We start from the raw sequence: 20,232 nt of genomic DNA, 5'->3' as shown, positions 1-20,232 counted from the left end.
CGCGCTACACAACACACGGCAATGAATTTAATTCTCTGCCAGGGTCGACAACAAAAACGACAACAGTCGTTGAGCTCCATTAGCACCGACTCTGAATAATCTTTCTGTTAACATGTCTGTAATATACTTGAGCTTCACCAATTGACTGTATAAATAAGGCTTTACCGAACTACCGCATCCTCTGATTTCTGGCGCTCTAGGAGCCTATTCGTTGTGCTGATTGGTTGCATACCTACCCAATTGCTACAGAGTGATTTGATAGACAATCTTTTAGCCCGCCTCCCTCCCTGTCGAGCATGCCTAGACCCTTGTGTCTTCAGAGCATGGGTCTAGCGCGGCTAGGCTAATAGTACAGGGTATTCAACTAAAACTCAAAGCCATGGGAACCTTCATGTATTTAGTTTGTGATGCAGAAATCACATAAACGTGTTTTTATGTTTGGTCCATTTAAACTGCTGGTACTGCAGCTGACAGAACACAAATAAGAAAACTGATCAGTTTATTAGTATTTATTACAGAGAATATTCAATCAGTAACTTTAGTTTCCCTTTGATATGGCTGCAAATTAAAATGATTTCCTTCATTATGAGACAGAGTCGGACCAATATGCACTTCAGTAAAATATATCATAATAATATCATTTTTATATAGATGAAGTTTGATGGTTTTATTGTGCAGCTGTCTGTTAGAAACAATCAGCTGCATTGATCAGTAAATGAAATACATTACGCATGTTTAACAGTTTTCTACCAGCATTCTTATCTTACATTATTTCCAGTCCGTCGTCTTATGTTCCTTGTTCTCCATTAAAACAACCTGACTGAAGCTGCTGAAGACGATCGGTTCATCATGTGGAAAACGAGTCAAATGATGATTTCAACCCTGACTGAATCTCACTGACTGTTGTAAAAGTTGTGCTGTGATGGTCTTTGCTGCTCCTCAGGGATAACAACATCGAGGAGTGTGAGCTGGAGATGTTCTTCTCTGTTGACAAAGAGATCTTGGGGGAAATCACCACCCATGACCTGAAACCAGGAGGAGGAGATATCCAGGTTACAGAGGAGAACAAGGAGGAGTACATCAGGTGGGTTTTCATCACTTTTCCTTCAGCAGTTTGCAGTTCAGAACATAATTCCTGTTTCAGATTCCATGGTTCTATTCTGTTTTTCTGTGGTATATGGTAAATGTTCCTAAAGTTCAAATGAAGTTTTCATCCAAACAGCAGGCATAAATCCAGTGTTAGTGTAGATTTAGTGAGTTTTATTGGTGAGGTGTTTGTCTTTGTCCGCCTACAGACTGGTAGCAGAGTGGCGTCTGTCCAGAGGAGTGGAAGAGCAGACGCAGGCTTTCTTTGAAGGCTTCAACGAGGTCCTGCCTCAGCAGTACCTACAGTACTTTGACGCTAAAGAGCTAGAGGTATGCCTGAACACTCAGACGTTCATGCTACATGTTACTTTATGAGCTGTAGAAGACACAAAGGAGACCTGTGTCTTTAGTCTAAATTCTTCGTCCTGTTGCAGGTGATGCTGTGTGGTATGCAGGAGATTGACCTTGCAGACTGGCAAAGAAACACAATCTACAGACACTACGCTCGCAGCAGTAAACAGATCATGTGGTTTTGGCAGGTCAGTGTGAAGAAGCAAAAATAGGAAAAGCAAATTTATTTGTAGAGCACAATTCATACTCATACAAGGTGCTTTACAATGGAGAAGAAATGCATTCAGAAAATTTATTGTGAAGATGATTTAGAAGCAGACATTAAGATCATACATAAAATCATAGAAATAAATCATAAACTGCATTAAAAGTCAAGAAAATAGGTTGATCATCTAAGAGAAAGCTGCAGTAAACAATCTGGTTTTCTGGGCTGATTTAAAAGAGCCGACAGTTTGAGCAGACCTCAGTGTTCAGGAAGTTTGTTCCACAGGTGAGGAGCATAATGGCTGAATGCTGCTTCACTGTTTTTGGTTCTGATTGTGGGGAAACCATAAACCTGCCCCTCTGGATGCTTCATATAGAGCTAATAAGTCCAGGATGTGTTTTGGTCCAAGATCATTCAGTGCTCTGAGGACCAGGAGTAGGATTTTTAAGTGTTCTTTTACTAACAGGAAGCTGGTGTAGTGATTTGAGGACCGGTGTAATGTGGTCCAGTTTCCTGGTGTTAGTTACGTTAGGTTTAAACCTGTTTTCCACTGTAGAATAGATGTCAGACATCCTGGATACTAAGTTTAGGTATTTATGTAGAATTCTTTCTGTATTTGAGTGGTTTTGTTTGGATTAACTTCGTCCCCAAAATCCCACTGGCAAGTTTAACAGGCAATTTTTCTTCAGAAAAAAAATCTGTAAATTGCCAGAGTTATCATAGTTACAAACTGTTAAAATCAATCTTTGGATTCTGAAGTTCCTGTTGGTTCTATTGATGAACTAAGATCAAGGTCTAAAATTGCGATTTTTTTTTTTTTTTTCATTGAGATATTTTATAATATAGTCCATATTTCTTATTTTTAAATATTCCAAAAACAAAACCTGATTCCTCAAAATCTATTATTTTTGAATTCTGTGTTCCTTGGCTCCTTTTTCAATTTTTGTTAAAAAAGTAATGGGAAAAAAGGTGATTTATAGCACCATAACTGTGTCATGCTGCATGAAAGACATTTTTGAGTTCCCTCTGCTTCAAAGGCACGTTTGTGCTTTTGTTGTTAGAAGTGCAGGACTTCATCTAAAAATGTGATAGCCCAACAAACATCACAAACTACTCAGCGATCGCATGGTTAAATAGTGCATCTGTCAGCTCTAATAGTGGTTCATTCAGGATGATGCTGTTCTTCTTACTCATCATCTTTTCCCTACAGTTCATAAAGGAGATGGACAATGAGAAGAGAATGAGGCTGCTGCAGTTTGTCACTGGGACCTGTCGCCTGCCTGTAGGAGGTTTTGCCGACCTCATGGGTAATAATGACAACTATAACTATTTAAGTTAGCATTTAATTGCAAATGCTGATGAAATATGGCTCTGGGGGACAATCCAAGCCTCGTTCAAACACAAAGAGTTAGTTCTGTTTGGAATTCATGCAAAGCTGTTCTTTGTTGCTTATTTAGAAACACATTTCTTAAATCATTTGTAGAATTTAGATCTTGGCTTGGAAACATTAAATCAATACTTTGTGTTTTATCGGTTCTAGTTGAATGTAACTGTGGTATTGATGGTGGTGTGTTGAATTAACTCTGACTTGTGCTTCATCTTTCAGGGAGCAATGGTCCTCAGAAATTCTGCATTGAGAAAGTGGGAAAAGAAAACTGGCTTCCTAGAAGTCACACGTGGTAAGTTAGACTCTGTGTGGATCACACTTCCCAAATGAACACTTTGTGGCAGTTTACTGTAAGAAGCTGCAGTATGTTCTGCTTTCGTTGCTTGGCTAGCTGTTAGATGTGAGGAATTAATTCCAGGCAGCTACCAGAAAAGATCTCATATGAGGAAGTAGTCGTTAAGGGTCAGAAGTGTTGTTTGATACTCATCTTCAGCTGTTTGTAAAAGACTTCTTACTTAGAATAAACATGGGATAAAATAAAGTCTAGCATCAAACTGAAATATGTTTTGTTTTGTTTTCTGTTCAATTTCCCCAGCTTCAACAGACTGGACTTGCCACCTTATAAGAGCTACGAACAACTGAAGGAGAAGCTGATGTTCGCAATTGAGGAGACTGAAGGCTTTGGACAGGAGTGAGAGAAACCAGGAAAGTTAAAAAAAAAAAAACTGAGTGCAGGAGTCTGAAGGAATGAAATTCACCATTGTTCAAATCAGGGAGCCTCTTCAGAATGGGACGGCGTTTTGGGAGTTTGCACCTAAACATGCATGCACCTGTGTGCTACTTCTGTGGGAGCCTCTGCCCGGCACACCGAGCTCACAGCGAGCCTCTCAACGCCTGACCCGTACGGGAACATTTTGTATCGTCGTAAACCAAACCACAGAAGCTGCTCCTGTCTCTCAGAATGTTTGCCAAATTATGCATGGTAACCCGAAAACCTGCCCTCCATGACATCTGCTCACCAGGACTACAGTAGTTTCTCCTTTCCTGCACGTGATCGTTTGATGGCACGAGTCAGAACAGTCCGCTCAGACTCTCCTCAGCAGGATCTAGCAGTGACGGTGTTTAATTTAACACAAGATTGAGAGGCTGTGTTGTTTTTTGTTCGTTTGTTTAGAAAGTTAAATTCCACCAAAAAGTCAGTTTTGTTGCTCAAATATTCTTTGTCGGATTACAACGAACCTCACGCTTTGATCTGCATCTCTCTTTTTTTCCTGACTAAAATGGACGATAACACATGACCGTATAAAATGATCGCTTCGACTTGGTGAATTTATCAATAAGTAGTCCTTCAGATTAACGCCGAAATAACAGACAATCCTGGTGCTTCATAGGGATTTGGGAGACGTGGCCGTTTAGTGTTCCTGGTTCTGTCGTATTTGATCTGTGAATCGATTTATGATTGTGAAAAGTGTTGCATCCTCCATTTTTAGCGGTGGTGGAGCAGAACTTAAACTGACCCTAGTTTTATAGGGCCAGAGTTTGCACACTGTGATGTGGAACGGGACATCATGGATTAGAGTGTTCTTGGAGAAACGTGTATGTAATTCATTTTAGCATCAGCTTTACGCACATTTACATCTTTTCCTCTTTTAATTCATGGGATGACAAAAACACGAATAATATTTATTTCACATGTCTGAACTTCAAAAACACATGTAGAAAAACACCAAAACGAAATCAAACCAAATCAGTTTTTAATCTTAACAGGCATTTTGAGTAAATGTTTGCCAAACTGTCAAAGAAACTGCATGTAGCTCCTCATACACATGTAGCATTGAATTTGAGTGTTAGAACTCATGACTTTTTCAAGCTTCACAGCAAACAACGAAGTGAATTAGAAAAAAAAACATGATTTATGTAACATTTAACCAATGCTGGTTCAAAAAGATGCAGTATTTAAAAGTTCCGTCTTCCCTTTTCCACTTAGCGGAGCGTTTTACCTCTGAATAGTTTCACTTTGGAACAACACTTCCTGTTGTTGTCACTTGTTCTGCAGATAGGTTCAAAGTGAAACACGGTGAGATCTGAATGTGTGGCTGGTATATTTTTGAAGATGTGTTCAAAATCATGGCTTTAGATCTCTTGTTAATTATGATTTCGAGAACAGCTGATTTAGCTATATTATTGCATTAATAACGGATGTGTGTGGGCACAAAGAAACCTCCAGCCTGGTATCCTGTTTTGATCATGTATCGAAATGGTTTGAAGAACTCCAGACGCTTGTTTGGTTTAGTTCGGAGGGCGTCACACATCTGGTTAATGGTCACAGAGGTAGTAGAAGTTGATTAAACTACTAATTTAAGGGGTTTGTTGTTTTGGGGTACACCGTGGTGTGGTCACTGAGAAACGCTGGGTTCAGGTCGGTCTCGCCTGATGAAGCACGGCACTTTTATTTTCTCACAGCATGCGAGACATCCAGCCCCGGTTGTTTGCTGGTGCCTCTGGGCTCTTTGTTTCCACACGCATGCTGAAGTGATCGTTGGTGTCTGTCATTAGCCTTCAGGTAGCCTTATTTCCACCTGTAGACATCAGGTATTCTTTTTAACTACTTTCTGTGTGATCAAGCACGGGTTGCTTTTATCATGAATTATTAATCTAGCTTTGGTCAGACGCTCTTAACCCCACTGTGGAGAAGTGACCAGGCCAAGAAGAGTCTTTTCTTTTTTCTTCTTCCAAGGACCTGCCCAGTGTGGAAGCCTGTTTCCATAGCAACTACTGAGACAAAGTTAAAATAATGAATGTATGCTGGTGATTGGTAAAGTTGCCTATTTACAGTTTTGCCTAAGATTGTTACCCCGATGCAGGATGCTGTTTTAATCTTGTTTGGGTCGTTCACACATTAAGATCTTGGGGATATATTAGTTAAGCAATTATGTAAATATCATAATTCACCGCTCTTTTTTTGTGTGTTTTTTTTAATCTTGTTTGAAGGATCCTCCACGTCAAACTAAACCACTGTCACTCTCCTGTATATGAAAAGAATCTGTAAATGGTGTCAATAACAAATTTTCTTTTGTAAAAGAAAGGTTTTAATAAGAGGTTTATGGTAACACTCTATTTTCTTTTCCTGTTTAATTTCTGATGTAAATTAAAGATGTGTAATATAGGAATTGTCACCTTAATAAATTAAATCCAAAAATGTGTACGTGTTTGTGCCTTGACTGAAGGAAAGAATCACTGCCGGTGTGTATTCTGGTGTTTCAGTCCCTACAAGTTTTAATCTCTTAATAAGAGGATGATGTTTGGTCATTTCCAAAAGCCAGCAGTCAAACAGTCCAAGCATGAAGCAAGAAGATATTTTTATCCTCCTGATGTTACTGATGTACAGTCTGGTCATCGAATTTATTACTGTTTTGGTGCAGTGAAAAAGGGTCCAAAAATTCTAATGAACTATTCAAATATTCTGAGAAATTAGCCTCAAAACCAGAGTTGCAGCATCACCAAAAGTTTAGGAATGTACAACTGAAATGAGCACACCCTGTGCAATGTCACGTATTTAAATAGTGTACAGCCTTACAGTAGTCCCTCTAAGTTGGACAGTATCTCATATGTAAAATAAAAAACAATTAACTACTCAGGGAGCCAGTGAAGGGATCAGATGATTTAGAGCAGAAATACTAAGAGAGGAAATAAACACGCTCCGCTTAAAACATCCCCCGCCTTATATATAGTGCCTCTAAGTGCAAGAAATAATAATATATACTGGACGATACACCTACAAAATGATACATCTTCACTACAACAAAAACAATCAGGTCAAGGTCATACACCAAAAAAGGCAGATCTACATTATGCACAGGTGGCGTTGGTGCAATGTGCATGAAATCCTTCAGGTAGTTTCTGACATACGCTCCAGAAACAGAATCAAAAAATATTTGAAGTGCCTCACAATGACCTTGAAAATAAGGTCAAGGTCATGCACCCGAAAAAGCACATCTCCATTACTAACAGGCTTAGTGTGTGCAATATGAAGGAAAACCTTCAACTGGTTTCTCAGATATGCTCCGGAAACAAAAAAATATTTGAAGTGCCTCACAATGACCTTGAAAATCAGGTCAAGGTCATACACCCCAAAAGGCACATCTATACTATATAGAGATGGCCTGGGTGCAATATGAATGAAATCCCTCAAGTAGTTTCTGAGATATGCTCCGGAAACGAAATGTGGACGTACGTACGGACATACGGACGGACGGACGTGCCCACGCCAATATCCCCCTCCGTGCCTACGGGCGGTGGGGGATAAAAAGTGCATTACAGCAGTCAATGTGAGCTGAGATAAAAGTATGTATAATCACCTCCAGCTCAACAGTTGTAACTACAAATCTCTGTTTACTAATATTTCTCAAATGGGGAGGGAAAATATTTGGTCAGGTCCTTCACATGGGTGTCCTGTGACTGTAAATAACGTTTTTCTGTTAGTGACTCAAAATGCATTTGTTGATCTCAATCCTATGTGTGTGGAATTCAATATTTCAAAGCAAGAGCCTGTAGTCTTTCATAAGCAGTTTTAAAATAACTATGAAGAACAGTATGGGAGTGGATTGGTGGTGAGCACTTTCGCCTTACAGGTAGAAGATCCCCAGTTTGACACGCTGAAGTTAATTGATAATTCCAAATTGTTCATAGGTGTGAATGTGAGTGTGATTGTTTGTCTCTATAAGTAACCCTGTGATAGCCTGGTGACCTGTCCAGGTGTCTCCTGCCTTCACCCTCAGTCAGCTGGGACCCTAATGAAGATTAAGCGGTGCATAGATAATGATTTTTTTTGTGCCTCCATTATGATAGCCACAAAAAAAGAGTCACAGAGTGCATTACTATTCTAGTTGTAGAAGATGTTGTGGTGTCCTGTCTTCCTCAGTCACTGTAGCATTGTTTCCAAGTGGGACCTGCAACTCTACAGTCTGAGGCTGCAGCTGGACACACTTGACCGATCTAATTCAGTTACTGATAGGGCCACAGCTGCTCTAACCCACTGCTATCTCACAATGATACAGAAATCTTTAACAAATCTGTGGATCCAGACTATAAGCTGCATGACTGCCAAAATCTACTCAGGTGGTGCTTGTATCATTTCTGAGCTTCCCTGAAAATTTAATCCAAATCTGTTTGTCCGTTCGACCTGTCCAGGGTTCGCCCGAGTCAGCTGGGATAGGCTCCAGCACCCCCGTGACCCTAGTGAGGATAAAGCGGTGTATAGACAATGGATGGATGGTTGTCCGTTTTCGAGTAATGTTGCAAACAGACAAACAGACACACAAACCAACTCCGACCGTCACATTCACCCCCTGTCAAAAGTTGTGAAACGGGTTCTCATTCAAATGAATGAGAACCTGTCTCAAAACTGTAACTCCTCTGCATTCCTTGGCAGGGTTAAAAAAAAAAAAAAACTATTTTATAGCAAGTATATCACCCTCTATAAAGTGTTACATGTGAGGTTTTCAGCTTTATATTTGAGTTCTGCCCCCAACTGGCCAAAATGAACAATAAACTTTGTGCAGTCTTAAACTGAAAGTGAAAATAACTCCTTAACTGACTTCTGCTGTATATTGAAGTAGATCAGCTCCTCACTACCAAACCTTGTTTTCTAGGAGCACTGGCTTCACATATCAGTCACCTGTTGTCATATCTGAAGCTTCAATGCCATTAAAACATGAATTCAATGAAATAATTTGTATGCATCACACTGAACATTTAATCATCAGTTGTCATATTTCAATATACAGTTCATTTACTGGCATGTAATTTTAACTTGGACTTGATCATCAATATGCTAGAAAAACAGACGCTTTAAAAAAAAACTGGTAAAGTTGTCATAAAGTGGAACGATTAGTGGAACGATTAGGATGAGACAATAAAAAGTATTTAAAGTATGCATAGAGAAGCCACATATTAAACATACATTTGTTTTTAGTGGTAATGTTTTTGCCTCACCAAAGGTCACACCTCTTGCTAAGCAAGAGAAAACAAACTGGTAAATCTAAAATGCATATAGACGGCAGTGTGACTGTTAAAGCCTGTCAGCTCTCATAGCTGACACCTGAAACATTATTATTTAAAGTCTGTTGAACATTTCAGCCACAAACCAGAGAAATCTACAGTACAAACTTAACAAACAGCAGGCGATCTAACTTTGGGAGAAAAAAAAACAAGATATTAGGCAGGTGTAGAATCAGAAAAACATGATTTTATCTGCCCAGGAAAGCATCTTACCTCAAGTGCAAATTGTCCCTGATGGCCAGAAGATATGTAAAGAAGGACACTTTTTTATGTAGTGGTATTGTAACGCAATTTCCCAATAAATTTCATGAGCGACCAGATAAAACTGCTTTACAGTGGCCTATGCTTAAAAGTTTGTGCAATTATGCTTTGCATGCTGATTACTTGTGGTTTAGTCCAAAGACCCACAGGTCAGACTAGATCCCTTTATCAGAACATTCCCATCAGACTGTTCTGTCTTTGTTTGCCAGCAGATCGTCCAGAATACGCTCACACATGTACAGGCAGCGAGGCACATGGAAGAACCCTGAAAGAGATAAGAAACACTTTTATTCATTATATTTTATTACTTTACCATTTGGCCAAAGTGCTAAAATTCTCATAGCGCTTCATGCTCTTCAATGGACCTAAAAGACCTGGTTCATCAGTCTGTGTAGTCCATGTAGCTGATGTGGTAAGACTGCATGAGCCCCTTAGGAACAGTACAGAATAAAATGATACTGGCATTGTAGGGAAACTCTCCCTGTTCTGCACATTAATATGTGCTGTCAAGTGTTGGGAAATACTGCTGCATACAGTGCTGTAAAAAAAGTATTTCCCCTCATACAGATGTCTTTTATTTTTGCATATCTGTCACACAATGCTTCAGATCATCAGACTAATATCTATATTAGACTGAGATAACCCACCAAACACAACATGTAGTTTTTAAATTTATGGTTTATTGAAGATATATTGAAAACCTACACCCAACAAAAATATAAATGCAACACTTTTGTTTTTGCTCCCATTTTTATGAGATGAACTCAAAGATCTAAAACTTTTTCCACATACACAATATCACCATTTCTCTCAAATATTGTTCACAAATCTGTCTAAATCTGTGATAGTGAGCACTTCTCCTTTGCTGAGATAATCCATCCCCCCTCACAGGTGTGCCATATCAAGATGCTGATTAGACACCATGATTAGTGCACAGGTGTGCCTTAGACTGCCCACAATAAAAGACCACTCTGAAAGGTGCAGTTTTGTTGTATTGGGGGCGGGGGGGTCCACTCCTCTTCAATGGCTGTGCGAAGTTGCTGGATATTGGCGGGAACTGATACACGCTGTCGTATACGCCGATCCAGAGCATCCCAAACATGCTCAATAGGTGACATGTCTGGTGAGTATGCTGGCCATGCAAGAACTGGGACGTTTTCAGTTTCCAAGAATTGTGTACAGATCCTTGCAACGTGGGGCCGTGCATTATCCTGCTGCAACATGAGCTGATGTTCTTGGATGTATGGCACAACAATGGGCCTCAGGATCTCATCACGGTATCTCTGTGCATTCAAAATGCCGTCAATAAAATGCACCTGTGTTCTTCGTCCATAACAGACACCTGCCCATACCATAACCCCACCGCCACCATGGGCCACTCCATCCACAACATTGACATCAGAAAACCGCTCACCCACACGACGCCACACATGCTGTCTGCCATCTGCCCTGAACAGTGTAAACCGGGATTCACCTATGAACGTGCCAGACGCCATCCAATGTGAGCATTTGCCCACTCGAGTTGGTTACGACGACGAACTGGAGTCAGGTCGAGAAACAAAAGTGTTGCATTTATATTTTTGTTGAGTGTATATCAGCCCAATGAGAAACTAATTACTTGTCTAAACTTAACAACTGATTTGGCCACCCTTGGCAACAACTACTGCAGGTAAAGGTTTGTGATGGGTTGTAAAAACAATGTGAGGACCTCAGACAGCTCAGTTAGGGATTAGGTGTGTTATGCTGGGGATCTAAAGCCTACAGTTCCCTTTTGTTTTAAGCTCGTTTGTGTTCCATCAGCTTTTCATTCAGGCCATTTAACTTCTTTTGATTTAGCATTCAGTTAAATGTACATCTTTAGGTCTTACCTTTAAATGGGCCTCCAATAAAATCCAGTGCGACTTTCCCTTCTTGTGTCAAATAGCCAAACCACCCACCACTCTGAGCATCAGGGAACTGCACAGAAACAAACACACACACACACACACACACACACACACACACACACACACACACACACACACACACACACACACACACACACACACACACACACACACACACACACACACACACACACACACACACACACACACACACACACACACACACACACACACACACACACACACACACGTATTATGCCAGCAGTACATTGAAATATACAAATATTTATTTTATATTATACATTTGCAGAGCCAGTATTTCAAAGGCTTCAGAGGTTATAGTCCTTTGTTTTCTATGTTAGTAACTCATGCTTGAATAGTGAATAGGTCAGAACAGCTTACCATAAAAACTAGAAGCAGGGGAAACCATATCCTGGAGACAAACTGCTAGAAAAGACTAAATGTTTTGTCTTTTCATATTACTATATCATATAGTAATATGACTTTAATGTGTGCGTTAAGTGCAGGGATGCTAAGCACCCAAGTTACATGTATCTAAGGGTTAAGAGTAACTTAACACAAAATGTTAATCAATGACCTGCAGAGCTGTTGGTTGGTGTTTTTGGAGCTTGGACGGAGCCAGGCAAGCAGTTTTTTCCTGATTCCAGCCTTCATGCCAAGCTGGGCTGGCAGCTTTGTAACATGAGGTTGGTCTGAACTCATGAGAACAAGCGCATGTCCCAAAATGTTAAAACAGTTCCTTAAAATGAGTTGTGAAAAAGTGCAGTTGTCGGGAATACAGCGTGAACTCACATGGGTGAAAGTGTAGTCATAAACTTGAAAGAACCTCTCCAGCAGCTCAGGCTTCTTGGTCTGACTGTAGGCCATGAGGAAGGCAATGAGAGCCTCACAGTGAGGCCACCACAGCTTCATACTCCACTCCAGCTGTTCAGGTGCACAAAACAGTGTCTTACAGTCTGATCTGATGTGTTAAATAAAAGCAAGTAATTGACTAAATGCAAACAATATCTACCAACAAAAGCAAAATGTCTCAGAAGGTCAGCTGACTAACCTGTGTGGGGCAGTGACCATCCACATCCAGGAAGTAGAAGAGACCACCGTGCTTTTCATCCCAGCCACACTGAAAAGGGAGCTCCATAAACTTGTTGATGGCAGTTTCCTGGATCTTCTCATCGCCGCGCTCTGCACTGTACTGAAGCAGGAACCAGCCCGCTTCCAGGGCATGACCTGCATCAGAAATGTGGCAAATGTTCAGGCAAGAAACTAAGAACAGTAAAGCATGCAGCACATGCCTCCAGAAGGTTCTGACTGGGTTCACTATCATCTGTCAGCAGGCAGTGGAGTGTTTACCTGGATTCTGAACTCGTCCTGAACAACCCGGCAGCTCCGTCCCGTCTACTGAAACATTCTCTAAAATAGCCGTCCCAGCTCTCTGAACCAAGTTAGAAAAGAAAAGTAGTATTATTTATGGTATACTGAACAACTGAATTTTAACCCTACTGTTGTCCTCATTTATGGACGTCAAAAATAGTGTTTCCTTGCGTAAAAAAAATCCCAAAATTCAGCAAAAAAAAATCCCCAAATTTTTTGAAAATTTGCAAAACCTTCAGGAAGAAAATTCCAATAATTCCTTAAAAGTTTTATTGAAAAAAAAAATCCCCAAATTCGGCAAGAAAATTCTAGTATATATTTTCAAAAAAATGAGTAAAAATCTTCCCAAAACTCCTAAAAATGTCTAAAGTGATGACATATATATCAGTAAAACTTCTAATATTCTATTAATTTGTTAAAAATCAACCAAAATCCAGAAAATTCGCTGGGTTTTGGTTGATATTTTTGTGAATGTTATTAAGAAACATTTCTAACATTTGAAGAGTTAATTTGCAAAAACAGATAACTCTGTTTTGATAAATTTTCAGAAAACTTTTTTATTGTTTACTTGAGATAATATCAATCAAACTGAAGTTGAGTGGATTTGACTCAGTAGAAAAATCGTGATAAAATAGAGAAAAAATAAATTATTAGTGTTATTATTATTATTATCTCAAGTAAACAATAAAAAAATAAGTTTTCTGAAACAGAGTTATCTGTTTTTGTAAATGAACTCTACACATTTTTTTTCCACCAAAAAATGTTCAAAGATTTCCCAAAAATGTTGAAAATGTGGACATCAGAAATTTCACTGTGAAAAAATATTTTTTCCACACATTTTCAAACTTTAAAACAGGACGACACGAGGGTTAATACAAAGTCTAAGTAAAACTGCAGCTTCTAGCTTCCAATTTTAAAATGACGCTGGCATCACTAATAAAACAATTACGAAAAGTCTAACACCAAAACATCATCGTCTTTTAACAGCAGGTTGTGAGCGTTAAACCAGCTTACAGTTTGCCTGATGATCTCACTGCTTGTGTTACATCTATGCTTTCTGAATATTACTGGATTATGAGATCCCAGATATTACTCAGGTGAGAGCAGCGTTACTACAAACAACAAAACTGACAGCCAGAAGTTCGTGCTCAAGTAAAACGAAAAGTTGTGCCGTTTTCATAGGGCATTGTTTGAGGGACCAATGCGGTGCAGGACATCCAGTTTGTGCATCACATTAATATGTGTAACCCACAGATGGTTCTGATCAAAAGTTTATATACACTTGGAAAGACCACGGATATCGTGGCACTCTTGAGGTACCAACCACTCCAATGACTATGGACTGAAACACGTCTTTTACACAAAAAACAATCATGTATTTTGGTTCTTTCATAAATTTATGAGAGATCTTGTGGAAATTTGACACAATCTGTTGGGTCCTACATATACATACAGCAACTTGAATGATCTGTTTTGGTGATGTAGACAGTTGCACTGATCCAGATTTCTCAATAACATGGCCTCTTACCTAGCCTAGCCACGCTACACCCATGTTTCTGACGGCACAAGGGTCTAGGGAAGCTCGACAGGGAGGGAGGCGGGCTAAAAGGTTGTCTATCAAATCCCTCTGCAGCAGTTGGGTAGGTATACAACCAATCAACGCAATGAATAGGCTGACGTAGTTCCTAGAGCACCGGCGGATTGTGGCTAAGTCCCATTAGCTTCCCAACCAGCGGAGCCAACTGGTATATTAAGGATTTGCCATATCCCGTCGGCATAAGTCCAAATACGTCTTTCTTCTCAATGAAACACTTCAGTGACGTCCTTTGTTTATCTTTCAAGTTGAATTTTAGCTTCAAATCTTTAAGGGCTGCGGCCAAAGCCGAGTCGAAAGATAACTGTTTATTGTGCGCCGGTTGTTTCTGTCAGAATCGTCGCGCCTCTGTCGTCACTTCGTTACGCCCGCCTTCTGACTCTACACTTCATGGTGATTGGTCCAGCCAGTTTTAGGAGAATCCAGCCTCGAGCCTTATGGAGGGTAACTAGACCCACCCTGGCAGAGAATTAAATTCGTTGCCGTGGGTTGTCTAGCGCGGCTAGGCTACCTCTTACCTTCTTGTGATTGATAACGACTGACTACAGCTGCTGACTTTTCTTAGTTGATTTAAACAGGACCTATTGTTATATGTGATACCCTCGCTAGGCTCAGTCACATATGCTAAAGTTAGAAAGTTTAAGGAAAGTTTGCTCAGGACAGATCTGAAAAAAGCTAATTATTGACTTTGACAGGTCAAGAAAATCACAAGCCATTTCAAAGACGCTATCAGTCCCAAAATCAATTGTGCAAACGACTGTAAGTATAAAGTGCCTGGCACAGTTGTGTCGCTGCCACGACCAGGAAGAAAATGCAAACTATCGCCTGCTGCTGAGAAACAACTGATCAGGATGGTCAAGAGTTGACCAAAAATCACCAAAAAGCAGGTCTGTAATAATTTAGAAGCTGCTGAAACACAGGTGTTAGTGTCCGCAGTCAAGTAGTATATTTTACAGTTACCACAGGCTGACAGACTGACATGTAAGAAGAATGCTCTTCCTCCAGAAGCAGCACTTTAAGGTTGCTGCTGATCACATGGACAAATAAAAGGCCTTTTGGAGGAAAGTTCTGTGGTCAGATGGAACAAAAATGGAGCTATTTGGCTAAAATGACCAGAAACATGGTTGGTGGAGAGAATGGGAGGCCTTCAACCCCAATAACACCATGCCTATTATCAAGCATGGTGGTGGCAGTATTATGCTCTGGGCTATTGTAGTGCTGTATAAAAGTAAATGGTTGGCCAACAGATAGTTGAACTGCACCAGTTCTATCAAGAGGACTTGTCAAAGGGAAAACTAGAAGCTTGTCAGAGGCTTGCAGAAGGCTAATAAATGTGCCTTAGCAGAGGACAAAATAGCCTAGGAACATTTAGCCAAATATTAGCATTGTTGTATCATAGAAAAATAAGAGCTGTCGGAGTCATTGGGAATCAAGACTGCCATAATATCCATGCTCATGGTATGTAACTTTTGCTTACAACTGTAAATTTCATCTCTTCATGAATCATGCTATTCTGGCAAGTCATTTTTACTAAAAGAAAGTACGAGTGATGATATCTCTATCCATACCTGGACATGATGTAGAATTTGCTGCACACACCACTGTTCCACTTCTTTGTACTTCTGAACCACGTCCTGACCCCGACCTTCAGTTAGCTGCTGCACTAAACACAACAGCATCATGGGAACTGCCATGCTGTTGGTGGGAACGTCTCCTGGAAGCTGGGGCCGGCCCAGGCCTGAAGAGTCCACCTGGACCCAGTAGATCAGCTGCTCCATCATCTGCTCAGCCTCAAGCTACAACACAACAAAGTAGAGACAAGCCTGTCAGAGAGGTGGTGCGACACTGGAGCTGTGAATGTGTGTGAATGTTCACAGCAAGGTCACCCTGCATAGAGCATATGCTGACATTGAAGCCTCAACCAAAGATCCTCAAACAATAGCTGACTAAAACCAACCTCTGTATTTAGTATCCATATTTTAGAGTGGTGTTTAAAATTTGAGAACTCTTTAGAATTCACTAATTCTACATAAATGTGACCTACAACGTGTGAGTAAATAAACATAGTCACTTATTTGTTGAGGAAATTATCCAATTTTATATTTCTGTTAATGGCAAAAGTATTTCACCTTTGCTTTCGTTTCTGATTCTTAACCACAGTGCATTTTTATTATTAAAGTACTTAAACAAAGAGTTCTGTTTATACCTGCATGTCCTTGTCACCGGTGACCCTGCTGAGTTCGTCCATGGCCATAATGTAGAAACACTCACTGAAGATGGTCCTCTGAACTTTGACTGCTTTACCATCGCTTGTTAAGCAGAAGGCACATTTCCACTTACCACTGTCCCTGGACACACGAGCAAACTTTCTCAGGAATTCACCTCCTAAGATTCAAACAGAACATGGGGACAGTTTTGAATTAGACTCATCATTTGGTATGAAAAACTTTTCAGATGTGAAGACATAAAATTTCTGGATTAGTTACCTGTTAAATTTGCCATATGTGGAGAATTAACCTTTAAGCCATTTAAGGTCATTTAAAAAGAAGAAACTGACTTGTGAATAAGAAGACAGGACTGTTACAGAAACATCGACAAGCTGCTGTGGTTACCCATGCATAAACCTGGGCTAAAAAAAACACACACACTCACATCCTTTATGTGTTAAAGAGTGTAAGTTGTTTTTATCTTATCCTTACAAGAAATATGTTCCCGGCGTCTGCAACATATTTAGGTCACGCGATTCAGTCTCCTTACATAACGTACACATGCATAACACACGTCTGTGCTCAGCGTAATGTCATTTTGTTTGTGGGTACATCTACATTAAATGAACACATTCAATGTCGCTGTGATTTCTGATCATTAATAACTAATGAATAAATGCTGCATTTAAAAAAAAAAGATGCATTTCTGAAAATGTCATATGAGGAAATGAGCAGCCTTGACAGAGTACTGCGCTCTCTGAGTGCATTTCTTGTTTACAAATGTTTCCAAAGGATGAATTCCAAGTGCCAGGGTAAGTCAAACTCATATAAACATAACCAAATGAGAGCTAGATAATCTGAGAAAGAAGATAAATGTAAAGCCCTCCTAGCAGCTTCTTAAGACCATCATTTTCATTACACCTAAGAATACAAATGTGCAAATATCAATATGTGGTCATGAAAACAGACCTCTTCTTCAGACCTCCTGCCTTCTATAAGCTGCACCCATGAAGTATGATCTGTAGTGATGGAGATATAGTTTCTAGCTTTGTGGTTCCATGATAGAGTATTTTCTATGGAGCCTACATGAAGGTTCTTAAGTCCACTGAACTTAATATCATTAGTCTATATGGTAATAACAGTATGTGGGCTATGAAGAAGCTATATAGTTTACAGAACTGGCGGTTTAAAGATGGCTTCATGAATCAGTGTGGGTTGGATAGACACTTCAGTAGTGCCAACGACAGGTTCAAAGTATTTATGTTTGATAAGATCGTCACTTTTTCAGATTAGGCAATTATACAGTTATACATTTTTGCAATGGCTGGCATAAACAGACAAGACACACACGTATGTGTTGGTCCCTGACCAATAAAAGCCTGCCGTCTTTCACAACCTGCATGACCTCTATGAGAAGGATGAGCCAAGGACTAACTAACAGAAACAATAATGTAAAAAAATAACACTGGAGACTGTGGACTAGCTCTTGATGAATTCAAATTGTTCCTGTGAGTAGATTTATACAGGCCCTGATTCAACAGCAACATCAATTACCAGCTTTTGCTGCTACAAGGATTTCAGGCTTGTGGAAACGATCCATGGTTCGGTACAGCCGACAATACATCCACACCTGTGACAGAAATATGTGCACATCTGAATAACATATTAATACATGCTTCACATAGCCAGCATCACTACAGTGGCTTACCTGTCTGCCCTGCAGCCAGACGTACTTCTGTTTATCATAAACACTTCCATCCCTCCCAAGACACGTGAAGAAGCCTCTGAAACAGGAAACAAAGAGATTCATGCACAGGATACAGCCTCCATGCGTACTACACACAGATGTTCATTCCAGTGTGACCACATACCCATCCACAGTGTCATGAGAGTATTTAAGCCAGAAGTCCACCACGCTGTCCAGCTGTGAACGAATACGCTTTCGACACTCCTCCAGCTTGACGTCAGATATTGTTCCTTTCATAGAGAATATGAAAATCAGTTTGTTGTGGCGTTATACGGCTGGATGCTGATTTTAAAACTGTATTTTAAACCGAAAGAGTGTTCTGAACAAAAGCTTCAAAATGAAAAACTGTCTTCAGAAACCTTAATATAGATGTTTTATTATTAATGGATAACAACTGATTGCAGTAGCTGTATTTGTCAGCTTCAGGTCCTCCTCAGGTAGTGGAACCTAAATTCTGGCTGCTGATCTGTGTGCAGCTTTAGGTTTTAAAGGTTTAACCTGCAGGTCTGCCTTTCAGCTCACACTTTGTGAATTTATAATCTCAACAACTTTTTAACATGTTGTGCAGTTAACTTTTACATTTTTTTTTTACAAGTGATCACAAGCTTAGACAGAGACACAAATGCATCCTTTTTTCAGTGAAATGTCAAATTTCCAGTTGCATTTCAGTTTTGAGATCTTTGGGATATCACTTTAAAACTGGAAACTTTACTTTTTTGGCACCAGAAAGTCTTGAGGGCTTACAATAAGTGTGTAACAAAACTGTGCCTGTTAGCAAATTTCCTCTTTCTGGCCTCAGACAGCTCAGCTGACTAATCACAAGCTGCTGACACAGGCTTTCATTGACTGTCTCAACATTAACGATTCCTGACTTTGTTGCGTTTTTACATGCAGCCACTACCGTCTGAAATGACATTTAAAGTGTTTACTAAATTCCTACAGTACCGCATTTTTCAGGAAAAACTAAATCAAGTCAGAAATTTGAGACTAAGCAGTCCGTTAAAACGTTTAAACTGAATAATAAACTCACAAGCAAAACAGCTGCTGTCGTGTTTAGAAGCTAGCTCAGTTTTCAAATGCAACAATCGGTAGCAGCTAGCTTCGTGTGGAGTTTGATCAAGGATTTGGGATTTCCTCTGGTTCCAAAGCCACACACGGCTTCCTTTCATATTATGAAGGGTAACAATCCTCTTACTGTTCATGTCGCAGCGCTTCGTTTCAGCAGCATCAGGATGAAAACATCAACTTTCTCTCCTCTGCAGCCCGCAGTAATGTGACCTGGTGGATCACGTGACCAGAGCCGGAAGTGGAAGTCTTATGTCCAGCGTCCTGCTTCGGATTGAATCCCAATACTTATTTTCTTTCTCCTTGAAGTACGTACAGCAGTTGTTCTCATAAAGTATGTACTGTTCCATCCAATAAGGACACAACTGGGCCTTTATTTGCTTTTCCTTTTTGTCTTTTTTGTTTCCATCCGCTGAACTACCCACCCCTTGTACAGGATGTCCCTAAAGTCTGGACCCATGGCAAATCTCAATAACTATAATTTTTTGCCTTCACAGATTAAATATGGGCTTGACTAAAGCTGAATCTTCATTACTGCCAGTTAAATGTAAATGTTGGTTCTTCACGTCAGACCGTGTGTGCACTGCTTCCTGCCAAAGTCCTAAAGCCTCATCAAAGATTTAATATAATCAGTAGGAAACTACAGACAAAGCAGTAATTATTTTGAAATCACATTTATAAAAAAAAAGCCTATGTTTACTACCCACACATCAGATATTTAATTGTACTACCCTGTTGTAGTCATGATGTGGAGAAATAATCTAAAAGCTAATCTCTCGTTTTCATCTGCTATCTTTCACTATGTTCATCCTTCACGTCCACTCTGAGGTACCAGTTCAACTCTTTTTCTTTCAACAAAGCTGTTTTCATTCTGATTTCTTCTGTGTTCAGACTTTAGGGACACTCTAGGGAGACTTTAGCGCTGCCTTTCACACTGTCATCCCCAGCCTTCTGGTCTCCAAACTAAGTCATGCCAGATTTTCAGTTAATT

The 20,232-nt window shown here is 39.9% G+C and overlaps 2 protein-coding genes across 3 annotated transcripts in view; one reads left to right on the top strand and one right to left on the bottom strand.

Moving 5' to 3' along the window:
* LOC110968687 (E3 ubiquitin-protein ligase Itchy-like) overlaps positions 1 to 6,230 on the top strand; it is a 29,172-nt gene extending 22,942 nt beyond the window's left edge. Inside the window, exons 19-24 of the mRNA XM_022218633.2 lie at positions 944 to 1,084; positions 1,296 to 1,416; positions 1,521 to 1,625; positions 2,853 to 2,949; positions 3,249 to 3,321; positions 3,625 to 6,230. Coding sequence (XP_022074325.1) covers positions 944 to 1,084; positions 1,296 to 1,416; positions 1,521 to 1,625; positions 2,853 to 2,949; positions 3,249 to 3,321; positions 3,625 to 3,724 — 637 coding nt within the window. The 3' untranslated portion in view covers positions 3,725 to 6,230. The remainder of the gene's footprint in view (positions 1 to 943; positions 1,085 to 1,295; positions 1,417 to 1,520; positions 1,626 to 2,852; positions 2,950 to 3,248; positions 3,322 to 3,624) is intronic.
* renbp (renin binding protein) lies at positions 5,743 to 19,518 on the bottom strand. 2 transcript variants are annotated; one of them, XM_022218632.2, is made up of 11 exons: positions 19,372 to 19,518; positions 18,301 to 18,406; positions 18,138 to 18,213; positions 17,984 to 18,059; positions 16,429 to 16,607; positions 15,791 to 16,018; positions 12,608 to 12,689; positions 12,309 to 12,484; positions 12,050 to 12,181; positions 11,219 to 11,306; positions 5,743 to 9,615 (listed from the first exon to the last, which is right to left on the bottom strand). In XM_022218632.2, the coding sequence occupies exons 1-11, from the start codon at positions 19,376 to 19,378 to the stop codon at positions 9,533 to 9,535; spliced, it is 1,233 nt and encodes a 410-aa protein (XP_022074324.1). In that variant the 5' UTR covers positions 19,379 to 19,518; the 3' UTR covers positions 5,743 to 9,532. The 2 variants fall into 2 exon arrangements, with proteins under 2 accessions (XP_022074324.1, XP_051805619.1); XM_051949659.1 differs by lacking the exon at positions 19,372 to 19,518 and adding an exon at positions 19,207 to 19,356.
* Between the last annotated feature and the right edge of the window lie 714 nt (positions 19,519 to 20,232).

The sequence above is a fragment of the Acanthochromis polyacanthus genome, chromosome 6 (genome assembly GCF_021347895.1).
Source record: "Acanthochromis polyacanthus isolate Apoly-LR-REF ecotype Palm Island chromosome 6, KAUST_Apoly_ChrSc, whole genome shotgun sequence".
NCBI classification, from domain to species: Eukaryota; Metazoa; Chordata; class Actinopteri; family Pomacentridae; genus Acanthochromis; species Acanthochromis polyacanthus.
The sequence above is the reverse complement of the archived record's forward strand: the minus strand, read 5'-3'. Positions and strand labels throughout refer to the sequence as shown.